General features: G+C 37.7%; 1 protein-coding gene across 1 annotated transcript; it reads left to right on the top strand.

The window, feature by feature from the left end:
• Window positions 1-28: 28 nt before the first annotated feature.
• Window positions 29-17,742, top strand: LOC140141080 (3-hydroxyanthranilate 3,4-dioxygenase-like). Its single transcript, XM_072162852.1, has 9 exons — window positions 29-284; window positions 6,301-6,382; window positions 7,926-8,009; window positions 8,696-8,802; window positions 9,633-9,766; window positions 10,883-11,031; window positions 12,366-12,434; window positions 13,753-13,844; window positions 14,797-17,742. The coding sequence occupies exons 1-9, from the start codon at window positions 79-81 to the stop codon at window positions 14,912-14,914; spliced, it is 1,041 nt and encodes a 346-aa protein (XP_072018953.1). The 5' UTR covers window positions 29-78; the 3' UTR covers window positions 14,915-17,742.
• The last annotated feature ends 738 nt before the right edge of the window (window positions 17,743-18,480 follow it).

Consider the following 18,480-nt stretch of genomic DNA (forward strand, 5'->3'; position numbering starts at 1 on the left):
TTTATGTAACTCGATGACGATTAACTCCAAACTCGAATCCTGTAAACTCAACCAGCCAGAAATCGAGGACAGGCGTCAATGAAGGTCAAAGGTCAGGCTGCAAAACAACAACAGTTAGCAGTTTTTCGGCGCATGTGTTCATTTTTGATAGATTATATTCTTGCTTTTGGTGGCAGAATACGAGATCTAGTCAAGATGACCGACGAAGTTGTTATTTATGACATCGACGAATGGCTGAAAGAAAATAGCAAGTTTTTCTTGCCACCTGTATGCAACAAAATGATGTGAGTTTTTAAGCTTACCATGTTTACTGTATACCTGATCTCATGTACCAATACCTTGTGTATTGGTACATGATTCGGCGGGTATACTTCAGCAATAGCGAATAAGTGGTCGTTTTTTACTCTTTTCAAAACGTCACATGTACAACAAATACAGCCCCCGAAATGGTCTACTTTTAGCATGCCTTAACTCCGAAACAGTTTAGTCAAAGTCAAATGCGATCCCCAACCCTTTACCTTGGACGAATTTGCAGTATTTTCCGCTAGCTCCGTGTTGAAAAATGTCCGGTACTTGCCCGGTACAAACATAGAAATGGCCACATTTGCTTCAGTCCTGGTATGAATATTTCTTCCGTAATCCAATGGTTCCAACGTGGGCATCACGATGATAGTCTCCTACACAACCAGGTTGTGTCGGCCTGACGCTCGTCGATCCTAAAAGTGAGGACAGCGTGAGCTCTTACCTGCGTAAAAGTCTGTTCGACAAAGGCAATAAGGATGATTGACAGCGCCGTTCATTGGGCGGAGCCATTATATTACGTCATGACAGCAGACAGGTTGCGCTGTTCTCTGACCTTGACTGTTCGTCACGTCGACATACCGTGACCTGGGTACACGTACAAAGCTGGGGGATGCGATCGGCCGCCATTTTGACACGCGGTATCTACTCTTCAGAAAAATTACTTTTGGTGACGCTTTTATATCAAACAATTTTCGATAACGGATTTCTACTAGGATTTCAATTTTTATTAATGAAGGTGCATGTAGTTTTGAGGAATAACACAGGATGTTTCGAGTTTTATTTCAAATGGTGGTGTAGGAAGGTGAGTGAATTCGTGAATGAGGCCGGGATTGAGGTTTCGTTGTTTCAACGATCCGATAGTAGGAGACGATACGTAGGCTAAAAATGCCTAATGACGCCATGTTTACATGAAAACATTAGCTGTTGCGAGGTCAGTGTCGTTGAATTTGTTACCTAAATTCCTTTCAGGATATTCTGATTTCACTTATTTATGATGTGTACGAAAATTCACCATATAAACTCAAAAGTGTGAATGCAAGCTGTTATTGCTGACAATAGAAACATTGTTGCAAAGTCATTAAAAACAGGTATGTATTACAGACGTACTTTGGCCGAAACGAGATACAGGCCAGTTAGGCAGTCTAATGTTTACTGTACAAGCATGCAAGGGCGAGGCAAGCATGCAAGATTCGCTTGCCAGTCGAGTCTCATGACTTTACACTAGTACAAGGAACTTATACAATGTCCTCATTCACAAACTGATACTATCTGTCCATCGATAAGCCTCTTACCGTGCGATAATGTGGTGAAGGAATATTACACAGTCAAGAATAGGCTCCATCATCTTTTGGTTCTGAACCCTCCCAGTCTCCCAAAACATCAAAACATCAAAATCATTGTACATTTACTTACTTAAGACTGTCCTTTTTCATATAGCGCAGACAAAGTAGGGCCAAGCTAAATGGAAATGGTCAAATTTTGGCAAAATATCTCTCTGTGTAATCCTATGTAAGTCCCATATCACATCGTTATCGGCGATCGAGGTTTTTTTTTTTTCTGAAGTTTGGTTGGTACCCACCAGCGCCATGCATGTGACGTGACACAGCGAAAATAAGCGACCGGAAATCAGGGATCGTTAAAACGTCAACAAATTTCAAAACACAGAAAGCAGTAAACTTATTGGCGAGCGGTCCGAATTTTGAGCCATAAGTTTACGTGGTGAACTAACTTTACACAGGCACACAGAGACTGGCTTATGCCGTTTTGTGTGTCAATGGTATTTACACACTTAACGTTTGGCGCAGTTCAAACATTTCTACAAATTTCTTTGCAATTTATATGAAATTGGTACCGGTACGGTACTCATTGTTTGTGTACGTACCGTAGCCTAATTAGTTACACATGAGATGAGAAGTGAAGACACATATGTATATCATATCAGTAGGTATCCCAGGCAAACCTTAGTTAACACATTTGCTAGTCAGCCAAATTCGCCGACAATGACGTCAATGCATATTTACATTGAAATTTAAAACAACTGGCAAGAAGGAAACATGGAAACCTACATAAATATGTTTTCTATACTTCACTTGACCCAAATATATGATTTTTTGGTGATAAGACAATCGCACATGGAATTTTAGAGGATTTTGATAGCAGTTCCATTAAAAAACCTGCTATCATAATGAGATTAAGATCTAGAAACACCCCCGAAATGCCGTTTTGGGGAATTTTGCTAGCTGAATCTTTTTGATGAAAGTCAATCTTTGACAAGATGTTACTTTGCTACGGAAAGTGCTATGAAAAAAAGGTTTTCAGTTTTGGCTTTGTTTACTCAAGGGCTTTAATTTGATATATAAAATGATGCAGTTTGATGGCAAATTTAAATTCACCTAGCATACCGGTACCTAATATCAGGCTCAGCAATAATAAACATAAACATAAAGGGGTTCAGATAAGTCAATCTACTAACATCCCCAAGTTATATGCTCCTATAATCACTGCTGACAAGTTCAAATGTTTGTACCAGGGGCTGTGCAATAATTATGAGCCCTGGCCTGGGGAGGGTAAAATGGGGGGATTTTTGGTAGGCCTGGCATTTTCGGGTAATTTTGTACCCGGGTACCCGCCGCAATTTTCGGGCGGGTAACCGGGTACTCTGAAATAAAAAAAAAAAAAAAAAAAAATAAAAATTTGACCTTTCGGTTTTCAATTATGACCAAAATTTTAAATAATCTAATGTATATTTAAAAAAAAAAAAAAAAATTCAAGATATTTTGTTATTTTTTATATGAAAATTGATAATTTGTATTCATGTCATAGTCTATTAATGATTTCAAAATGTATTGAATTTGAATGAATTTTTTTTTTTTTTAATTTCGTAATCTCGGGCGGCGGGTACCCGTTTACCCGACCGAAAATGCCAGCCTTAATTTTTGGCGAGCCGAAAGGGGGGCAAGCGATTTTTGGCACGCATTCTTGGGGCGCCTTTTAAATAAAACACGCTAAAAAGGCTTAGGGCTTAGGAAATTGCAACAGAAACGCTTAAATATGCAAATTTTCCTGCTCGCTGCGCTGAGCTCGCAACATGTATAGAGACCATTTAAGATTTGTAAATTGGGATCCCAAAAATTTGGCATGTGCAAGGGGTGGGCAAAGAATTTTTGGCGGGCCGAGAGGGGGGGGGCAAGCGATTTTTGGTGGGCCGAGAGGGGGGGCAAGCGACTTTTGGTGAGCCATTTGGAAATTTTACTCCCCCCGGGGCTCATAATTATTGTACAGCCCCTAAGCATGCAAAGAATCATATAAAAAACTTTATAAGCACTGGCAAAGTAATTACGGTATATACATGTAAAGCTGCAATAAGGTCTGCATTATAAGTGATAGTTCTGATATATTTATCTCCATAAAAGTATGTACATGACACACCACTACATGTATTGCTTTAAAATGAAAAAGAAAACATTTTAATTCATCATTACAAGCTGTTTAATATTGTTTAGCACATACATACACATGTACATTTGTATTGTGTTTAAAAAATGCATGTCTGGAAAATCAATCAGCTCTCTCAAATTGTATTGACCCCTTGACCTTGTTAGCTATTTTTATCCCAAACCATTAGACAGTAGAAAGAAATCAAGACTTCATTGAAGTCATTGCACTTAGCAGGATCGTAACTTTGTATCTCTTTTAAATGTTATATCACAGACCTATAATATTAATGTTATTAAAATTATGTGAATCATGTGAATAGAGGAAATAAAATTGAAAATAAAATTTCCAAATAATGTAGTTTCTGTTGAGGAGCATTGTAAACACCCAGTTGGCCCTGATCAATTATGATCCACGCATATAATTCACCTGGTCTGATGATGAACTATTCAGTTTCTCCAGTTGTGCCACCGTTAGTTCATTGGTCCCACACATATTCTTCTTCTTTTGGTAATAAGTCGGTAAATTAGGTGCACTATGTGCATATCACACCAACTGAAATGACCCCGGGAAATGACCTGGTGATGCGCATGAAGATTTAGTGACTTGATAAATGCTTTGTTGTCATATCCATGGCATGGCACGTGTTCGGATTCTGGCTCGGATCCTGTGATCGGTTACTTCTAGGACTAACTCGTCTGATAATGCTCCAAAGTCGCACATAATTTTGCCAGTTGACGTAATTTATTGACATATTTGTCAATCTTTAGTTTTCCTTGCTCACAGGTATTAAAAACATACCTTTCATAGATCACATTCCGCGATGGTTAGAAGTATTCCTTTAGCGCTTTCAATATCTTTGCGCTGTCCTTACGGTCGTCTTCGGTTAGCACAAGTCCCTTGTATGGGTAGCATTCTTTATCCATCAGCTATATAAGGGTACTCCAGTGGATTTTTTATCAAGTCCGGTAGCTGTTACATAACTTTCAAATTGTGCTTGAAAGAAAGTCCAATTTTCAAACTTGTTTCCTTTCACTTCCATTGACGAAGGTGTGGGAAAGTACGCAAATGGTGGTGGATCTGGCGGGTTTCCTTCGGGCGGTGGCATGTCAGGCATGATGCTCAAGTTGTCTTAACTTGTCCACTGTTCAACCAAATTGGCTTTAACTTTAGCAAGTTCAGTCAAATACACTGTAGGCTAGCGTGCTGCCGACACCCATATACATGTACTGGTGGCAGTTCAGTTTGGAGAGCTAGTATTAATATGTTATCCACAAAAGTTAGTTCAAAAACCCCGTGTCCTCCTTCCTCTGGCTTACTTTCTATGCAAAATTGTTCCAGATTGAGACATGGGTCTTTTCAGTTTCTGACACCATGTTTGTGTAAATTACACAAAGTGAAGATACATGTACATCAGCAATCATTTGTATGCTATCTATAAAGCATTTATTATAGCAATAGCATCCATGATGAGTATCTGCGAGGATTGAGTCCTTGACCTACGTGGCAACTAGCAAGGTACATGTTATGAAATTTGGAATTGAATGACTGAGAACATGCATCAATTAGCAAAGTTTTTGTATTACGGTACCAAGTTCAAGTGCAATTCTGGGTATCACATTAAGGTCCCTTGCACTCAGCAGGTTGCCATGGTAAATGATTATGCTAGGAGTTCAGATAGGTTCAATCTACTAACACTCACATATCTGATCTTCAAATCATAGTTACACAATGTATCCAAGTAAATTAAACTTGGAATTTCTGATACTTAAAAAGATAATTTCCAAGCCAGCGACCCCCTGTGTCAGACAAGTGTGGTCGGTGATGAAACAATACATGACACGAGATGACCCACCTGATTTACAGCCGGCTTCTGTCATCAATGCATGTTCACGATTCAGCCATGTTGCATTCTGGGTTTGAGACTAATCAATTACTTTGGGTCACATCGATAACAACAAGTGAACAAAATGGCTGTGAAAACTGAGAAAATCATGTCCTTAAAAAGTGTTTCATTGTGATGATCAGAAACCTCAAAAAACAATTTTTTACCACGCTGGATATACTGTATACAGGTACATTTTAAGGATATAAATTGCAAGGTAAATTGCAAGAAAATCTACTCACCAGGATTTTTGAATGTCTATGCCAATGTAATATTGAAAACCCATAATCTCGGCCAAGCTTACCTGGTTTGCTATAAGTTACATGTACATGCAAGTACACATTTTCAGAAAGAAAATGATTCAAGGAGTCCAACTAGCAAGGCAGATTTCTGCAAAAATTAGCAGTTTTTGAGAATAGCTCCAAATTTGTTTTTCCATGCCAATTTTTTTGGTCCACCGTAACAACTTACCATACTCTAAATATCCAAATTGACAAAAATTGCATATTTGTGTTCTATTTCTATTAAAAGACACAAAATAAGTAACAATATTCTCAAATTTTTGAATGTTATGTAATACACCTATTACGGGAATGAACTGTACAAACTAACTTCCTGTAGAGAAACCCAGGATCTACATCTTTTTCTTTCTTTATTTTGTCATACTTTTCTTTTAGGCATCAGAAGGGTCAAATGAAATCATTTTATGTCGGGGGACCTAATCAGCGCAAGGATTATCACCTTGAAGAAGGAGAAGAGGTAAGGTCAACAAACTAATCCCCTATGGGGAAAAATTTTCCGACCCGATTGTCGCACACTCACATTCCCCGAATAATACCAACTCATCATTCTGACCTGTTCCGAACAGGGTTGGCCGGTTAAAACCGCCCCGGTTTAAACCCCGTGGTTAAAACCGGTTAAAACCAGGTTTAAACCGCCTAGTTTTGACCGCTAAAAAGTGGTCAAAACTGGTCAAAACCATTTTGATGCTACAAAATCAATTAAAATAAAGGAAAAAGACTGAAAATTTACCTCACTTGACATTTATTTTAATACAAACACTCAAAAAGTATCATATAAGTACAACAAACAAACAAATTGATATCACTGTAGGTTATAACATTACTTTGTGTTACTCCATATACTAGAGTTGGTAAATCTAATAGCCTAATTATCAAAATTTTATAAACAATGTTTCCCCCACTGGTTTTAGTTTTCTTATTAACAATGATTAACTAGTCCATGTTGAGACTAAGTTATTTGGCACATTTGCAATTCTTCCTCAACTCATTACTGTGACAGTAACCTAACACTATTGTCTTATTTGACAACAGATAACAATATTCAATTTATTTTTATATAATTTGCATTGCATTCATGTAGATCTTCAAAGTCATTCCTTGCAACTGTATACTTTATTGCAAAATGCAGCATGCTGTCCGGCTTTAACTTAGTAGGCCTCGTCAGTGAAATCTTCATTGAATAAAGTTCAGTTCCGCTTTAGCTGTTAACAACTTGGCTTTTGTCTTTTTTTGAAGGAACATTTTTTATATTAAATTCTTAATGATTTATTTATTAATTAAGATAAATAAATCATATTATTTTATCATTATCCAAATAGTGATTAGTTATGTTAAATACATATAGGCCTACATGATACATCAATTTCATTTAACTTTAGAATACAAATCAGGTTTTGACCAGATTTGACCGGTTTTGACCGGTTTAAACCTGGTTTTAACCGCTTTGTGGACAAGACAGGTTTTGACCGGTCAAAAGAACGATTTGGAATGATCCTGCCTAAACCGGACCTACCATATTTTCTATAATTAATGCCCCAGGGGCATTTTATTTTCAAAAAGGGGGGAGCATCAATTACAGAAGTCAAGATATAATATCCTCATCACTTTGGCCCAGAGAAGATATCTTACACTTCCCACAATGCTTTTCTTCCATTTCACTTTTCTGTACTGATTTGCAGACTAGTCCAACGTGGGTCGATATTCGATAGTCACAAAAAGTAGCTCAAGAGTATCCAGATCTTGCAAAATATGTTTATTTCTTGACTAGAAGTATCGACCCATGCTTGACCTTTCTATTATCAACATGAAAACAAGTGAAACCTGTACAAAGTAATAGGAATGTCATTTGCTGTAATGAGGTAATGCGTCATGTTGCAATGGATAGGATATCTTTCTTGATATTGGCCACATATTTGGAATAATTAAAGAATGATTTTAGTTCTCTGTTAATTTACTGACCGACCATAAATTGTTATTGTTGTTACATGTATGTTATATAGTTATTCTACATGCAGAAGGGAGACATGTGTTTGAAGGTTGTGGAGCATGGCAAACATAGGGATGTCCCCATCAAGGAAGGAGAGGTAATTTCTACTTATGGCGGGTTGGAGGGGAGCATGATGACCTAGCAGTTTTGTACTCAAATATTGAGACAAATAAATCTGACACACAAGAGGAATGGGTTCTATATGTAGAAAAGATGTATGCTGGTATGTGTGTAGTTGCGTAAATCAGTTACGGTGTCAAAAACGTCAAGAATCAGGGAAAAAAGGGTATGTTTGACAGGGTTAGTATGAAACATAAAAAAAAAGCAAAATAACAATTTTGGATAGTAAAATGCGACCAAAATACTTGACTAAAGAGACGTTGGAGTATTATAGAAGCTCCAGGAAAATACTTCTTTAGAGTCCGTCTTTAGATATTTGTATGCCCATTGTGCATGCCCTATTGTGCATCATGTTGTGTCACAAAGGACATACTGGCATACAAAATTCCCCGTTCACAAAGATATACTAGTACTTCTGGCATGTACAGGTATGCATCAAACAAAGAACATCAATTCAGTAGCTGGGAGTCTTGAAACCACCAACTTGTGACTTTGCATTCATTTCTTGCATTGGTAGCAGGTCATCACATATGTGAGCGTAATATCCACCTCAGAATACTAGGGGCTAGGGGGCCTAACAACTACTGACTCAAGGAAGCCATTATAGATTATAAAATAATTTGTAAAAATTTTGTGATATCTGTTTGCTTTTTCTTGCATCAGATCTTTTTGCTTCCCGCATGCATACCTCATTCACCTCAAAGGCAAGCCGATACTATTGGGTTGGTTCTGGAGAGGGAGCGTGCACTGGAAGAGTTGGATGCACTCAGGTTAGTAATATGGTCTTCTTCACTGTTTGTTTCTGTTTGTCTGTCTGTCTGTTTCTGAAGGGTAAACACTTGCATTTTCTTTTATATGAGAAATGCTTTTTAATACCTGTCTTTTGAAGGATTTGAACCTGGAACCTTACGATCACCGGACTGATGCTCAACCACCGTAGCTAATATAGCAGTGATGTTATTTAAGAAATAAAGGGTAATGCAGTATCCTTTACACCCAAATAATGTGTCCGAGGCAGTAAAAACGTAAATAATGGGTGAGGTGCAGCCGAACCCATTATTTAAACGTTTTACTGCCGAGGACACATTATTTGCGTGTAATGCTGCACCCTTTATTTCTATTCTATTACCAGAAAATAGTGCGATTTAAAGAGAAAATATCATTTTTTGGCACAAATATTTTAAGTTGTTTACTTTAAGGTGGAGCGCGTACGCGTTAGTGACAGCGTGTATCGCAGAAATATTGCACGCGTAAGCAAGCGTGATGCTGGGCGTAGAATATGTTAAGGCGCTCACGACCCATTATTGCAGAATAATGGGCTCTCACGTGACGTGTTTTAACGAATCACAGTGCGCGATTTTGAATAATGGGTCGTAAGAGTAATAGATTATCTATTATAGGCCTTCAGTCCAAACCCTGCCATCTATTATCTTCTCTTGGAAATATTCTTCTCTAGAGCTCATACAAATCATTTCATAAATAAGGTGTGTTTTTTTTCAGTTTTGCTGTTCCTATCATTCTAAATGTATAAATGAAGAGAACGAAAGTCTGAATTGAATCTGTAGATGCTACCAATTAAACTTGTCTTTTATTATTCCAGGTATTTTGTGGAAGGAACAACCGAATCATTGTATGAAGAATGGTTCCACGTGGAGGATTTAGGTACACAGTTGGCACCAGTTATCAAGAGGTACTTTGCTTCAGAACAACATAAAACTGGCAAACCGATACCAGGTAATATGGGATGGGTGGTGTTGGGCTATTCCAGTTGACGTCCATACACCCCCTATGGAAGACATGACCGTAATCTCCCACACAGGGAGTGTAGGTTTCAAATGGAGTCACCCATTCAGGTAACCCCATTTGAAATTCACACTCCCTGTGTGGAAGATTAAAGGTCATGTCTTCCATATGGGGTGTATGGATTTCAAATGGAATAGCACATTTCTTTTGATCATGGTGTGCGATAATACACACTTACCAGAGGCACATACTTTTTAAGTGCGATGATGCAAGAACAATGCAAATAAAAGTGTCAATCATAGATTATCATCCGGGCGTGCAGAATCATAGTGATTGGCCGCATCAACATGGACGTTTTACATGTGTGCTTTCCATGGGTGCTCGCTAAGCATGGATTCCTGGCTATCTCCTCTCTCAAAGCGATGTTGGAAATTAAGTAAGGTCCATAATAAAAACAGTTGTACATCACATTACAATGTAAAATACAATTTGATGTACAAGCTTGTGTTGGTCCTTCTACTGCAACTTGCAACCCTCCAGTTTTGAGCAAGAGCACATACTGCTAGGCCTACCGTGACCCCTTCTCCCCAAAGTACAACTAGTATATGTTTTGTACTTGTTTGTTTCTAGTTACTCAGTGCCTGGAATCCCCAATTACAATTGATAATAAGTCCAAAAAAAAAAAAAAAATTTGTTGTGTTGCCCTCACCCGACCGGTCCGATTTTTGAAAATTCTGGAAAAGTTTTTTAGTGTACAAAAGAATACCGACCCTAATTTTTTTTTTTTTTTCAGATTTCAAATTCAGATTTTTTTTTTTTAAGTCAGATTTTTAACATTTTCAGTCACAACAAAAGTGCATCTTCAACAATTCTTTGGCATTTTAAATGCTCATGCTTTAATTTTTTGTGGAAAATTTAGTGTACAATACTGTTAGCCACTCATTGTAACCTTAAAATAGTAGAAATAGCATGTTATAAAATAAAAAAATATAATAAAAAAAATAAAAAATTCCGACCGTCCGGTCCTCTTGATTTTTGCCTTGTGAGGGCAACACAACAATTTTTTTTTTGGCCTAATCATCAATGCTTTGTACATATTCTTTCTAGGCACCATACCTGAGGATCCTCCCATTACAGTTGATACTAAAGAAACTTTAATGCAGCCATTTTGTTTCAAAGACTGGATGGAGAAACACAGTGAGGAGATTGACTCTAAAGGATCCAAGAAAGTCTTTGAAGGCAACTTCCAATTTTCGGTAAGATAATGATATTATCAGATACTTACACTGATTAATAATTGGGCTATTCCATTTTAATCCACACTACCCCTGTGCCTGTGGAAGATTTTGGAAATATGTACCACAGAGGGAGTATGAATTTCAAATAGAATTAGCATATAAGGCAACTCACACTCACTCTGTGGAAGATTCAGGTCGAATCTTTCTCAGAGGATGTATGAAATTCAAATGGAGCTGCCTAATGTGCTAATTCCATATAAAATTCATACTCCCTCTGTGGAACATATTTCCAAAATCTTCCACAAGGTAGTGTGAATTTCATATGGAATAGCCCAATATACGCTTGGTTTGCACACCTGTTAACAACCCATTGACTTTGTGCTTTGATCATTTTGATCATGGTTCCGATCACAGATAGCTTGAACCAGTTGACCTGGCGATGATTGACGGTGACGTCACACATTGACAGCAAGTAATAGTATATGTGTGGATTTTTTATCATGTTCTTCTACGCTAGTCTCGTTCCCAGCCGATTTGTGCTCCTTCATCACTATACAAACCGTCTGGCGACAACATCATAGTACATCTTTTCTGATTGGCCAATCATCATCATAAGCCCAAATTATGTTCAATCTCTCACCCTGATTGCCCACTGAACTCCTCTTTATCTGCTAATGTGGAAGATAAGATGTTTTCACCTAGAAATCCTCCAAGTCTTTTAAAACTTTATAAAAGTCTGCTCCGAACAATCCTTGTGGACATGCATAGCATGGTGTTGCTACATGTATACATGTGTATATGCCCCATCTGGTTTGAATGTGTACGTGTGTACATCCCCCTTCTGGCATGAATCTCATTTATCAATTTTTAACAAACGCTTATCTTCTAGATGTGTAATGTTTGGTCAAACGACTTGTTTCTTGTCACTAGTTATTTGTCAGCTTGACAAATCTGCCTATTTCAGGCTTGAGTATATACAAGAAACTTGGCCCCCTGGATGCAATGGCTATCACTGGCGTACCGTGGCCGCTGACTATAAGCGCTAGCGCCCTAAAAGCAACACATTTTGATGTATAGTACAATTTTTTCAAAATTTGTTATACTTTTCAAATTTTTTCCGCCCTTTTTTCTTTACTAGTTCTTTTTGCCGCCCCTTCTTTTTCCGCCGCCCCTTGATTTACCGCCCCTTCTTCTATCGCCGCCCCTTCGTTTTGGCCGTCCCCTGGCTTTTACCCCAGGGGGCTGGCACGCCCCAAAGCCCCCCAAAATATGCGCATGGCTATTGCGTGTATATGGAGAGGTAAGAGATACAGGCTGGAAAAAATAAATGTGATTTATTATCTAACTTTCAGATAACCATGCATGGTGCAGGTGATGAGGTTGGTGGTTGTGAAGCAGCCGAAAGCTGGCTATGGCAGTTGGTAAGATTTTAGCATTAATACATATTAACCTTGTACAACCTTTTCAATCCAGCTGCATACCCAATGAACCATGTTGTGTGATGGATTCCTGGCATGAAAGCATTTTTACTCATTCAGGGCTTACAATTTTTTAAACTTAAAAACAAAAAAAGGGCAATGGTGAACAATAGCCCAACAGACATTAACACGGTCAATGAACAGAATGATATGGAATGAAAGTGATGAAAGTTTACCAGCTGGTAATAGGCGGGACTCATAACATTGTGGATTGATATAGAATGGCATACACACAGCTGGGCACAGCGCCTACTTGAACTACGCTCCGCGAATTGCGTGACGTATGTGTGCTTTTTGTGAATTTACACAGGCGCAAGTTCAAAAACGAAATATTTCTCACCTATTATGAGCTGAGCGAAACAAAATCAAAACAAATGGATGGGGGATAACAAATGCCATCAAAAATATACATGACATAAAACCTATCAACCTCAGTAGGCAGGCTACAATAATCCCAACCAGGCATTAAGCTAATGTACAATATTGTACATGCACTCTCAAATTCATGACCAGAAAATACTCTGCTGGTTTATGAAGTGGCAAGAATTCGAAGGTGTTCATACACTCTGCTCTTGCAAGACTGAATCCCTTCCTCAGTAATGTTGCCAACAATGGAGTCTGGAAGATTGTTCCATAAAAGAGAAGAGCAGTGTGAATGAAGCTTCTATACAATAGGTCCATTTCGACCAGTTGGCAATTGAGTTAGCTGTGTTTTTGCAACTTGCTCGCTAGCATTTATGTGTTAAATAGACCTGCCCATTCTAAGGAGGGTACCCAGGCGGGGTGGTGTGTACTTGAAAGTATGGGTTTTGTGGCACCTCTCTCATGGGTGTGGCCAGTAGCATAAAGGAGGTGGGGCATAGCAAGCACGTTGAGGATGGCTGGCTTTGAATTTTGTCATGCTATGGACAATAGGGCCATATGCCTTTCTGGTTGAATTTCACCTTCCAATTTGGCTTGCTAGCATTATATAAATGCTCCACAAAACTCATACATTTTGTGGTGTTTTTGTCGAATTTCTGGGTGTCACTTTTGGCTATATGGTGCTTTTTTTTAATAAGTGAAACTTGTAGGATTAAGATGAATATGGCTTTAACAAGTGTATAGAGAGTCGCTTAATAATGGTGCTCCTTAATAAGTGTAGGATTCGGGTGTATATTTCTCACAGAAGTTGACTTTTACTGTCATCATAGTAATGTCCAAACAAAAGGATATTGTATATTGATTAAATGAACCATTTCATTTTCAACTTTTTTGTCAGGAGGGCAAGTCAGAAGTAACCGTCGGCAATGAGAAAGTGAAGAAATTTGAGTTGCCTAAGAACAGTATCATGCTCATACCCCAAGATACCAAGTAAGTTCTCAAATGGGTTTTTCACTTAATATCCACACTACCCCTGTGGAAGATTTTGGAAGTATCTCCTACAGGGGGAGTATGAATTTCAAATGGAATTAGCACATTAACCAATTCTATTTTAAACTCACCCTCCCTCTGTGGAAGATTTAGGTTAAATCTGTATCAGAAAGTGTATGAAATCCAAATGGAGCTGCCTAATGTGTTCATTCCGTTTGAAATTCATCTCCCCCTGTGGAAGATATTTCCAAAATCTTCCACAGAGGTGGTGCGGATTTCAGATGGAATAACCCAAAATCCACATCAAGAGATAATACACTACTCTTGTTAGATGCATTATGATGTATCTTTTACAAAAGCATCATCAAATGATGACATGTAATGGCTACATTTGTTAAGTCCATGTTGGCTTTCTTAGGGAGGGATCACTATTTACACCAGGGGGGGGGGGAGCAGAAGTTTTAGGGGGAGATGCAAAATTTTTTGATTGACTTGAAGGGGGACATGAAATTTTGCCCTTAATATTGGTTGGGGACATGAAATTATATACAAGGAATGAAGGATTCAAGAGGAGACATGAAATTTTTCCTTCGATATGAGGGGGTATGTGAAATATTTGTGTGGAAATATATGAATATCCTCTGTTCCCTTCCCTGGCGTAAATAGTGATCCGTCCCTTATGCCAACTGTAAAGGTCGGACTCCCAGTGATAGCTGTCTAAACCGCTCTGTCAAACATACAATCCCGTATTTCCACCCTTCCTTATACAGGTACACAGGGCATAATATAACCAGTATCGCGTTGCATTTTGCTACACAATCTAGCCAAATTGCTATGCAATCACACAAACATAATTATGTCATTGCTATGTACATAATTATTGCTGTACAAATAAAACTTTGTCACAATTTTGCTGTACAAAATTCTGATGACACTAAATTATGCCTTGCAGGTACACAGCCAAGCGAGAGAAGGGTTCCAGATGCCTTGTATGCTACCAGGATCCACGCAAGAAGATATCACAAGAAGACAGGAAGAAAGCAGCAGCAGCAGAAGCAAAGAAAGAGTAGATTCGTCTCCTGGTTGATTTATAATGTGGCATGCCAAACACGCAGGCCTTGGCACACTTTTACAAGGTGGTTGCTAACCTCTATGGCCTAATCTTGTCATAAACCATTTACAACACCTTGTGAACTTGCCATGACCATTTACCGCCTATGTGTGATAACTACATTTATTTAGGGCGCCCTCAATGTAAGCCTTACTGATTTTACTGAAGTTGTACCTATCGATTTATTCCCAGAGATTTATCGAAACTTCCGCAGTAAGTTTAAAATCTATAAAAGTATACTTACATGTTATTGTACATAGGTACGCCGTACGTAATTTCAGTAAGGTGTACATTGAGGGCACCTTAGATAAATCACTGATTGTAATTAACGGCCGTATTGCAGTGAAGAAGCGTACAGTATACGTACAATGGTGGGTGTGGCCACAACTCACATTTACATGTATGCATGTTTCCCTTAGCAACAAATGCAAAGATTTTTGAAAGCAATTAAGTTCAAATTTGATTTATTACTTGTATCAAGTAAAAAGACTTTTCTATTTCATCGCACCATTCCATTTAAAATCCACACTACCCCTGTGGAAGATTTAGCTAAAACCTTCCATAGTGGGAGTGTGAGTTTTGAATAGAATAGACAATCTGGTTAACTTCCATTTGAAATACTCACTCCAGTTGTGGAAGCCATAATATAGGGAGAGTATGGGTTTCAAAATGATTAACCTTGACCAAGTACATTTGAAAAACAAACTCCCCCTGTAGAAGATATTTCCAAAATCTTCCACATGGGTAGTGTGGATTTCAGCTGGAATAGCCCATTGTGGCATGTAGACCATCTTAGCCTCAAAAAATTTTGGGCCAAAGTAGGGTAAAAACATTTCACATGCACTGGTCCATCAAATGCACATTCATTTTGGGCTAAAATATCTGAAATTGAACATTTTTCGTGTTTGAAATGTCCATCTAAAATGGGCACGAAGTGATGTAATAATTGGATTAACTATCATAGCTATAAGTGAAAACAATTTTGAATATACCGTACTGCACTGGGATATTCACACTGTACCTCTGTATTGAACCATATCATGCTGATCACTCGCATCTGTAAGATTAGTATCTTTGAAAAGACCGGTATTGTATTCAATCTATGATTGCAGACATACACAAGTGATGAGTGCAACCTGCTTGTCGTGCAGCGCAGTATATTCAAAATTGTTTTCATCTATTGCTATGGTAGTTAATCAGATTTATTATGTCACTTCACCAACGTATAATGTGTTATAATTATGAGAAATATTTTTAAAATAAAGAACAAAAACATGTATAAACAAAAAATAGAAAAGCCATCAGGTTGCCTTATTAGTAGTGTAAGATAATGTACTATTTTCCTATATTCAAACAATAAAGTCAACATTTTATCTCTGTTTAGATTCATTATATATAAGGTTTTTACATGTTCTAGATATACAGTAAGCCAAAGAATTAAGGTACCAGTTATGTTCACCCCCTGTATATCCTAAACAAAGACTCAGCAACCAATAGCTGCATCTTTTAGCTCCAATTTAAGACCTCATTCGAAGAAATTGTTCTTCTAGAAATAAAAACATGACGATCCAAAAACCCAAGGAGGATGCCAATTTAAAAGTTGCAGTTTGCTCCATTGCATGCCCTATTGATTTGTACACAATGCGCTCGCGAACAAGAGACATGTTTCCATTGATTAGCATGTTAAAACTATAGTCATGCTTTCATTGATTAGAACACACTTTTGATTTTGTTTCTTCATTAGGTTTTAGATCACCATTTCTTTCATTCTCAACCAACTTCAACAAATAGGGTCTTAAATCAGAGCTAAAGAGTACAGGTATTGGCTGCTTATTTTAATTTCGACATATTTGACTTTATGTAGGATATACAGGGGTGAATGCAACTGGTACCTTAATTCTTTGGCTTGTTAACATTATTTAGCTGCCTTGGTTCATGAAAAGTATGAAAATGATAATGGTTACTCTGGTTAGTTCCAAATTTGTGCTGTTTGAGTAGGACATGATCAGGGCAACCTTGCACATGTATTTTTCGTGCTTGATAATTATTTTTCTAACATATAAGGCATAATGTTGTGATTGCCGGAGACTTCCTTTAACATCTGTGTATTCATAAGACCTGTAAGGCTAGCATTATGACTTAAGAGAGCTGTTAACTTTTTGAGAGATGACTGCCACATGAAATTGCAACATAGCATCCACAGAATTTGTTGATTAATGTCATATATTATGGTCATTTCAAGAGAACCCTATTTGCAAAAAGTAGGCTTTTCATTCACTGTTATATACTTATCTAAAGATTCTCGCCATCTGATTGGTTTAAAAGTACGGGCATAGTTTTGACTATGCCCGCAAAAGTAACTATGCCCCGGGCATAGGTCTGCGTGTGCTTTGTTCCCAGCGTAAAATGATATTATGCACGCATTAATGTTTTCGCGCACTTTAATTACGTGGAAATCGTAGATTCTAATCTGTGCCGTCCGCATTGAAACTATTAATTTCTCTTCCCAAAATTGATGTTTTTAACCAACCATATGACAAGAATCTTAAGATTTGGTATATAAAACAAATATTGACTGCTTTTTATTCGGGGCATGGTTAAAATTATAGGCCTGCGGTGATCTCAAAACCATCACTATGCCCCTCATGGTTTTGAGATCACCGCAGAGCCTATAATTTTAACCATGCCCTCATAGCAGTCAATATTTGTATACTATGAACACTGATGGGTACCAATATCAAAACTGATTGGTATCATTTTGATACAGGCTGTAGAGCAACAATTTTTTTTTTTTTTTTATTCATTTTCTTGTATTTTGTAGTTGTTTAGCACCTTTTCATTATGCTTTTCCTTCTTGCCCATATATAGTCAAAGCTTGTACATAGATTTATACCTTGATCTTCATATAAGTAGGTACTATATGGTTATTTCTCTGTGTGCACAAAAGTAATCTGCCACTCATGCGATGAAAAAAACCCTGCTCTATTTGCATTTTGCAGATTTTTCTTATAGCTGTATGAAATTTAAAAAAAACCCTGTTTTTTGTTCCGAAGTGGATTGATTTTGACAGAAATTTGTGAAAAAAAATAAGAAAATTTTGATGTTTGCAAATTTTTATTTCAGTGATTTTTAGAGTCATTTAGCCTCTGCCAGAAAGAAAAATCACCCAAAAAACAACCGACCGACCCTACTCGGTAAGTTTTTTCACCTACAGAACAATACTTTTTTTGTCACATCATGCTTGTTAGTACGGTACATGGTATGTGTGTGCATCACATACATATGGTCGAATCCAACCAAAAGTGTCCACGGGCCAAAAATAAAAGTCCGAAATAAAATGTCTCCACAATTTTTTCCTTTTGCCCATTGATTGATGACATATTGGCCTTATAGGAACCAAAAGTGCCATTACTAATCTTGAAAAATAAATCCAGGACGTGTGATAGTAAATGTGATATCAAAACCCAATGTTACCTACGAATACCACTAGGATGCTTTCACTATCGCAATACTAAGCAACCTAAA

The sequence above is a fragment of the Amphiura filiformis genome, chromosome 19, assembly GCF_039555335.1.
Source record: "Amphiura filiformis chromosome 19, Afil_fr2py, whole genome shotgun sequence".
Lineage (NCBI taxonomy): Eukaryota > Metazoa > Echinodermata > Ophiuroidea > Amphilepidida > Amphiuridae > Amphiura > Amphiura filiformis.

Bases quoted from the DNA above. Each gene is read 5' to 3' on its own strand.
- LOC140141080 (XM_072162852.1), top strand. From the start codon at position 79: ATGAAGGTCAAAGGTCAGGCTGCAAAACAACAACAGTTAGCAGTTTTT. The intron at 8,010-8,695 runs GTAATTTCTACT...TTCTTGCATCAG, and splicing joins TCCCCATCAAGGAAGGAGAG to ATCTTTTTGCTTCCCGCATG. The intron at 12,435-13,752 runs GTAAGATTTTAG...CTTTTTTGTCAG, and splicing joins AAAGCTGGCTATGGCAGTTG to GAGGGCAAGTCAGAAGTAAC.